General features: G+C 51.1%; 2 protein-coding genes across 2 annotated transcripts; one reads left to right on the plus strand and one right to left on the minus strand.

Annotated features, from left to right (window-relative positions):
• Positions 1-1,206: 1,206 nt before the first annotated feature.
• PFICI_11457 (uncharacterized protein) lies at positions 1,207-2,768 on the plus strand (the record flags this gene model as incomplete). The annotated part of the gene is made up of 3 exons (XM_007840038.1): positions 1,207-2,026; positions 2,124-2,150; positions 2,203-2,768. 3 exons carry the CDS (start codon positions 1,207-1,209, stop codon positions 2,766-2,768), a joined length of 1,413 nt encoding a protein of 470 aa, XP_007838229.1.
• Positions 2,769-3,196: 428 nt separating this feature from the next.
• Positions 3,197-5,306, minus strand: PFICI_11458 (uncharacterized protein; the record flags this gene model as incomplete). Its single annotated transcript, XM_007840039.1, has 2 exons — positions 3,197-3,339; positions 3,407-5,306. The coding sequence occupies 2 exons, from the start codon at positions 5,304-5,306 to the stop codon at positions 3,197-3,199; spliced, it is 2,043 nt and encodes a 680-aa protein (XP_007838230.1).
• Between the last annotated feature and the right edge of the window lie 2,551 nt (positions 5,307-7,857).

The following is a 7,857-nucleotide window of genomic DNA, read 5'->3' on the forward strand; positions in this document are numbered from 1 at the left end:
TCAGAATCAAGTACAACTGAGTATTCGCCACCATACGTGCCCGTCCCTGATTGAACCTATCTTGAAAATACACCATTTTCACTTGGCGCGTCCTGTTATAACTAGCACGTTGGTACCTAATTATATATACTCTATCCTGCAGGTGGGTATCCGATAGGTTCTTGCTGATAATTGATGGCTGTAAACGACTGTGTTCATGAATCTGCTCAAGGAATGAAACCATTATATGTACTTGTTGATCTTCGTACACTGTAGTTAGTGGATGGATGCCTAGCGATCAAGTTCGGTGAGACAAGGCCCACCACTTGTTGCGCAAAGAGAGGGTAGCACAGTGGTCACGCAACAACAGTAGTGCCACCTAATACTATACGCAAGACTCGGCAGCTGTGGCACAGCCATTGTACTATGTATGATCGTGTTATTCACACCTACCAAACAGGAATTTGATAATTAGGTAAGCTGTGGGGTAGTCATATTCATATGCATGGAATAGCAATGGATAGTCGAATCCAGCGATAGGCGAATAGCCAACCTCTGCACAATCTACAAGGTATCCATCGCTGGACATTTATGGGTGGCAAACTGGAGATGCCAATTGTACACCTCCGTTGTTCTGATAATATTTGTTTGTAGCCAGTCAGCCATCGGCCCCTCGCCGTGCCTTGCTTGACACAGAATTCGCTGTAGCGCCGAAAAATATGGCATTTGGAGGCTGGAGACTGCGAAAGGTTCCAAGAGAGAGATGCTCTTAAATCTCTCTCCTCTCACAGCATGCCACGTCTTTTCACATTGATTCTAGAAACTACGATGCCATCGCTTTGCTTGATCCTTTCCGCCGACTAATGGAAGTGATGGGTGGTGTTGATGGAATAGCAGACAGAGGTGGAGTGGATAATTTCCCCTGCCTGCTCATTGGCCATTGAGACTTCTCCACGCGAACCCGACCCCTTAAGTCGACTCGTTTGGTCAACCTTTTACTCACGTCATCAAGCTACGCCAAATGCCGACAATCGCTCAAGACTTTCTTGTATTCTTTGCGCATAATATATTGACGAAATAAAGATATCAATGAACAACAACAACAACCACGAAAAGTTCCAAAAATCTGGGCATTGCTACACATATTGAATAGGCTCAGATCAGAGCTCATGATTGCTCCGCATTACCGCATCTTGAAGGGGTTGCCTCATACCGAAGATCGACCAGATGGAGGACCTGGGTTCAAATGGAGAGGCTTCCGACCCACCGGGTCCAACTGCTCTGCCCAGAGTGGTTGATATCACTGATGCTGGCGATGTGGTCCTGGATTGCGTCTTTGAGAATTCCAAGGCGACCCTCAAGTCTGCCAAGAAGCAGCAGGCTTCGAGACTTGCCCCAGCGCAGCAGCCCGCGCCAGCCCTCAAGGCTAGGACTCGTGTCGGCTTCAGGGTCAAGCTGGCTGTCCTCAAGCAGCACTCCAAGTACTTTGACCGCATGCTGGGAGATACTCGCTTCAAGGAGGCCAAGACCATTGAGGCCGCCTTCGGCGCCTTGTCCCTGAGGAAGACGGACCCAGCGTCGGCTCACGTGAGCGATCTCCCCTGGGTGAGGATCGTAGATGATGATCAGGAGACTCGGCTTGCGCACCGGGAGGGGGCCTTTGGCGATATGCTAAGGCTTCTACACGGTACCGAAGTGGCCACCCAGTCACCCAGTCTAGATTTCGTTGCAACCTTGGCTGTGCTAGCCGATCGCTTCGACTGCGCCCCGGCCGTTTCCAAGGCCATGGCATCCGGGGCACTCAAGTTCAAGTGGCCTGCGACTCAACGTAAGGTGACCGTGACCGAAGATCCCCGGATGAGTCGGGCTCTTGAGAATGCGCTGCGTCAAAAGATACTCGTCTCCTGGCTGCTGAACCAGCCTCCGCGGTTCCAGGCCGCAACACGAGAGTTGATCATGAATGGCTCCTTGAAGTGGAGCTCTTTTCCCGAGCAAGATGACGGGAGAGATGAGGCCATGTGGTGGTACTTACCGGACGGCATTGAACGTAAGTATTCTCTTCAATGTCGTCTTTTTGCGCACTTGTCTAGGCTTTATGTCAATTCGTACACCGGGTGGTGATTAACGACGATTCAAATTCACAGAGGAGCTTCAATACCGGCGCGAATGCGGTAGGTCAACCGCAATGCAAACCTTCAAAGGTAACCTGCTTATAGTTTACAGTATTAAATAGCATTGCCTCGATTCCTCGCCACTTCTTCAGCTTGTACATATCGCGCACAAGACAGTGCAAGCTAGGCTACGATTCCAGTGCCGCCTGTGACTCATACCAGCTCGGCGAAACAATCAAGTTCCTCAGCACGAAGAACCTTTTCTTCCTGGTGGACTTCTCCCCCAGCTCGCTGAACCTGATCGCAGACACGTCGCTGCTTCAAGTTGACACAATCCTGGCCACTCTGCGCCAGTGCCCGGGGTATCAGATTGACAAGCACCACACAAACTGCGGACTCAGGACGCGAATGATACCCATCTTGGATTTTATCAAAGCGCTGCTGTCCACCAGCTCGCTACCTCTGAGCCGGCTGTCTTGGAGAAATGACCGGAAAAGGGCCGCTTGGCTTCCTTCTGAAGAGGACATGGAAGGTATAACCTCTACAGACAGGCCATTCCACTTTACCAGAGGCATGCAGAGCGATCAGAGACTTCGGTTCGAGCATGCCATGGGTGCCGAGAAGTTTGCCAGGGACGTATTTACGGCAACTTCCTGGAATTGGAGTACCGAGGACTAGGACCACGCCACGCTGGCTAGCCTACTTTTCATTCGGGGTTTCATTCTCACGGTTTGTCTAGTATAGATGCACAGTTAGCTTCACCTATAGAAAACCCTCGTCTCCACAAAGGCAGCACACGCAGACATCGTCCTTCTTTGTAGCGCCTCGCGACTGAAGTATATGTGAAACTAACATACCCCCACTTTGGGTGCGAGTATATTCGCAGTATAGACAAATGAGCATTATTACAATCAATAGTAATCTTCGTCTAGCTGTGCCAACGCAGGCTTTATACAAAGATGAACTAGCATGCCAATGCATGCCGATCTATTACGAAATCCGTAAGCCGAGATATCAGAAATTAACCGACCCATTGCTCCGTCCATTCCTCTAGAAACCCCAATGCTAAGTGTATGAACACAATATACAAAAGATAAGACACGCTTTTATGCCTCAACGGGCTTGTCGTGCCTCGAGTACATCTTGTACTCGAGCGAGCTGGTAAAGTCCAGCTTACGCTTCTCGACGTCTCTCCTCGTAGCACTCAACATGGGCTCTGGCAGGCCCATTGACTGCAGGAACGATACAGCTGGTCAAATAGTTAGTTTTGATTTTCTGACTTCCAAGTTTTCCGACACAGGTTTGCTGAAACTTACTGTCTGTCCACTCCCGCTCCTGGCGCTTGCTATCCCACTTCAGTTCCTCACTCATGATATCAATGATCTTGGGCAAGGCCTCTAGGGCAGCTTGCGCGTTCAAGAAAGATAGTCTCGTTCTCCTGGCCAGAACATCGACGGCTGTCTGTGCGTATTCATTGTGGACGGCGTAGCGCACCTCTCCATCGACGAAGGGATACAAGGCCGAGATTCGCTCACCCCTGGCGGGGAAGCGCTGGTCAGTAGTCTTGCACAGAGCAGCCACAGTCCAGGCACGGTCTCCGTAACTCTCCGTCAAGTGCTTGGCAACCTCGGTCTCAATGCCAAAATGCTGAATGATGTTGATAAAAAGGGTCTTGCTGAAGCCATGGGCACCAATGAGCCGAACGTTGTGAGTTTGGCACTGGCCATTAAGAATAGCGCCGTCATCTATAGCCTCAGTACCGCTGACACGGGGAGCATTGACAAAGGGCTTGGTGGGCAGGTTGCACTGCTTGATGGCCTCGTCGACACACTCCTCAGCCATCTGGCGGTAAGTAGTCCACTTGCCACCGGCGCATGTGATGAGACCGGACTCTGAAACATCAATCAGGTGGTTACGCACGAGCGACTCCGTGTTGGCAGCCTTGGGATCCTTGACTAGAGGTCGAAGACCAGACCATGCAGCCAAGACATCACCACGGCGGACAGTAATGTCCGGGGAGAGGTAGTGGCTGACCTCGTTCAAGATCCATTGGATCGACTTCTCATCGGGCAAAGGGTTAGGCGTCACTGTTGCAGGCTCATCCGTGGTGCCAGCAATGGTGTTGCCCTGCCATGGGAGGAAGAAAATCACGCGGCCATCCGAGGTTGAAGGATCGATCAAGCCCATCTTAGCAGGACTGTAGTATCCCGGCAGGATGACGTGCACACCGGAGGCGGGAGCAACAATATCCATGCACTTCTGATCGTCCATCTTCCTGACGGCATCCGAGAAGGGACCTGTGGCGTTGACAATGCACTTGGCCTTGATGGTCAAATCTTGAGCGTCCTTGCCATTCCTCTCGGGAATGCGGTCCTTGACGGTGGCGCCGCATAGCTTTCCATCGGCACCCTTGAGCAGTCCAGTGACTTCAGCGTGGTTGACAATATTAGCACCGTACAGAGCAGCAGTCATGGCCAGCGACACGTTCATCCTCGAGTCATTGTGAGCACCATCATAGTAGACCAAGGCCCCAACCAGGTCTTCCTGCTTCAACATGGGGAACGCATCAATGGCTTTACTCTTGGTCAGGAAGTAGGAACTCTCGATGCCCTCGCTTCCGGCGAGGAAGTCGTAGGCCTTGGTGCCAGCCCAGTAGTATGGGATCTTCCACCACTTGTCCAGTGGCAGCATGATGGGCAGCCAGTGGCTCAAATGGGGGGCAGTCTGCAGGAAGTACTTGCGCTCCTTGAGCGCTTCCCTCACTAGCTGGTATTGGTTATAGTCAAGGTTCCAGACAGCCTTTTCCAGATATCTGACACCTCCGTGCACAAGCTTGGTGCTCTTACTGCTGGTTCCGCTACTGAAGTCATCGCGCTCGACCACGGCAACCTTGAGGCCTCTAGTAACGGCATCGAGGGCGATTCCAGCACCAGTCGCGCCAGCGCCGATGACTAGCAAGTCGTATTCCTCTCCATCCCCAGCACTCTTCTTGAGCTCGGCGAGCTGTTCCTCACGCGACTTGACTCTGGGGAATTTGGGTAGCGAAAAGGTGCCGTCGGCGCCGAAGATGGGAGGAGGGACTGCGGCGGCTTCGAAGCCGGGAATATTTCGCGGTCGGTAGGAGTAGTAGAGCAGGGCACCACCTCCAACAGTGATAGCGGTGGCTGGCAAAGCTGCCCGCCGGACGGTACCGGCTAGTCGTTGGAACCTGGACATGGCAAAGACGGGTTGGAGATCGGATTATGGTGCGCAAGCTCTCAGGAGCTCCGATGTGCGGCGTGGGCAGTGGTGGCAACTAAACCTAAAAACCTCAACCAAGAGGTCAATGGGCAATTTTGGCAATTGCTTCCCGTTTCAATGTACACACACAAGGATGGCTGTATAAATATGTGTCTTGAGTTAGAAGAGCTCGGTTGGTTTTTGAAGGTTGTTGCCACCAATGAAAAGGTCAAGGGAAAAGCCTCAATTGACAAGGGTGGCGGGCGTTTGGTGTTGGGTAAGCGAGGGAAGCTCACACTATGCAGACCAAAGCTGCAACGATGAATCCTGCAATGGGAGGTGGTTTGCAATTGCTGCGGACGGACAGAACCAGTTGACGTCTGAGGGCGTTTCGACAGTTTCCACGCCGGCGCTCAAGGGACACGAGGCGCAAAGATGACGAGGGAGTTGGTGAATAGAGAAGGATGAGAGAAAAAGGAAGAGAGGAAGGACGCGGAGGAGTAGCAGAAGACGATACTAAATTCCATTACTATCTACCTATGTACCTAAGTATGAGGTAGGGAGCAGAGGCAGAGAGTCAGAGGCACAGAAAAAAAAAAAGTAGGTCCGAAGCTTGGTGCATGGCAAGGAGTCAACCTACCAACTTACACAGTACACCACCTACCCACCTACCTACCCGTGGGCCTATGCAATGACGAGAGTGGAAGCTCCAGTCCAGCTTGGGGGAAATGCGGGAAAGGCAAAGAAGAGGTCCCACTCACAGTGCTTGCCCACACATCTGTCGTCGACTCGAGTCGTTTGGGCTTCCTAGTGTAGAGCCTCCCCACAGGTCTCACATTCGAGTAGTAGTAGTAGTAGTAGTAGTAGTAGTAGTAGTAGTAGTAGTAGTAGTAGTAGTAGTAGTAGTAGTAGTAGTAGTAGTAGTAGTAGTAGTAATATGTACGATTAGCAGCTTTTGCCCCATCTCAGAGAAAAGGAAGGGGGGGAAAAATTGCAGCGAGTGAATCGTTCATGGTGGGCATGGACACAGCAATGGTGTATGTTTGGGTGTTGTGTGTGTTTCTGTCTTCTACATACTACTGCTGTGCAGTACCTATTTGGTACACTCTGCATCTGGATTCGGAGTTTCAATGCTCGCTATAACTCGGCAAGATTTCCCAACGACGAGCGAGCTCTGCTTATTACAAGCTTGAATGCAATGCCATTCATATTGGGTGTCGAACTTGTCTCGAACTCGAGGGCGCAACCCGGGGAGGTCCCCCCCACGTTAACCCACGTTAAAACCGGACTGCGGAGGCAATTAAGACCACCAATTGGAGAGGAATACTGGAGACTGTGGGCTGGTGAGGTTAATCCGTACCTTGGGAGCGACGACGAGCATGTCATTATGGAGACGAGGCGGAGCCAGCAGGAATCGTAGCGGCGACACCTGACCTCTCCGGCCCTGTTGGGCGCTTCTCTGGGCTCCGCTGTCCTGCGCCGGGATCGCGTCGCCGAGCCCTGGTAATGTGAGAGAATGTAGGGATGTGGACGGCACTGACGGTACCTATGCTTGCTATGCTCAATGGATCGGACAATGGCTGGACCAATTCTGATTGTGCGTGTAGTGTACGAATACTGTACTGTGTACACGTCCGGAGCTTTTCTAGTATAATATTACACATCTTCTCCGTAAATACGTATGTGTTAGGTCATGCCAACGATCTGCACACCACTGTTGATCGCATAAACAGCATAGCTAGCTACCACGACCCAAAGACAAAACGTCACTTTTCTTGTTTGCATCGTGATTACTGCAGTCGCCTTTCATTTTCTAAACCGAATACTACTTGAAACTCCCAACCATGAAGACCGCCCCCGGATGCTCATCAATCTGTGCGACTAACCTTTAGGCCAAAAAGTCAATTGCACCAGTACCAGTCATGACCGTTTCCCCCCCAGACATGAGCTTACCCGCGATTCACATGCCAAAAGATTCCAGACCGCATTCTACTAGTCATTTCAGCCGCTTTTTGATAGTGTTTTTGTTCAAGGCCATGGGGAAATCTCACAAAAGCCGTCTACCGGGAAGGGGAGGGAAAGGGATAAGTTGTGTACATTTGATAGGAGATATACAGTTGGGCAGAAGCCATCTCAAATATCGCCCCCACCAGATCCAGTGCTTGATTCAAATATTGATCTCGTCTTGAAAATAAAAGTACATCACACAATGCCCCTATTCCATAGCCAAACATTGCTGTTTGAAAACATGCCTAGGAGGGCAGACCAACGCCATGGGTAATCATACTGTACGGTCTCTACCAACAGAGGGGAAGAAGAGAAGGAAAAGTGCACCGTCCGAGCGCCAAACCGCCACCCCTATCCCCTCCTATCTTCCCTTTTAGTTTAGCTATGCACCAAAAACCCCAGAAGGGGAAAAAAAAATAAAAAAAATATATGCAGCTCCGCCACCGCGCCGGTCTCAATGCTGCCCAAGATAGTGGTCCAACAATTATTGAGCTGAGTACTACTAGGTAGCTCATGACTCGAATGGAGAAATGGTCCTTGT

Source organism: Pestalotiopsis fici (assembly GCF_000516985.1).
Source record: "Pestalotiopsis fici W106-1 unplaced genomic scaffold PFICI_Scf_8, whole genome shotgun sequence".
Taxonomy (NCBI): domain Eukaryota; kingdom Fungi; phylum Ascomycota; class Sordariomycetes; order Amphisphaeriales; family Sporocadaceae; genus Pestalotiopsis; species Pestalotiopsis fici.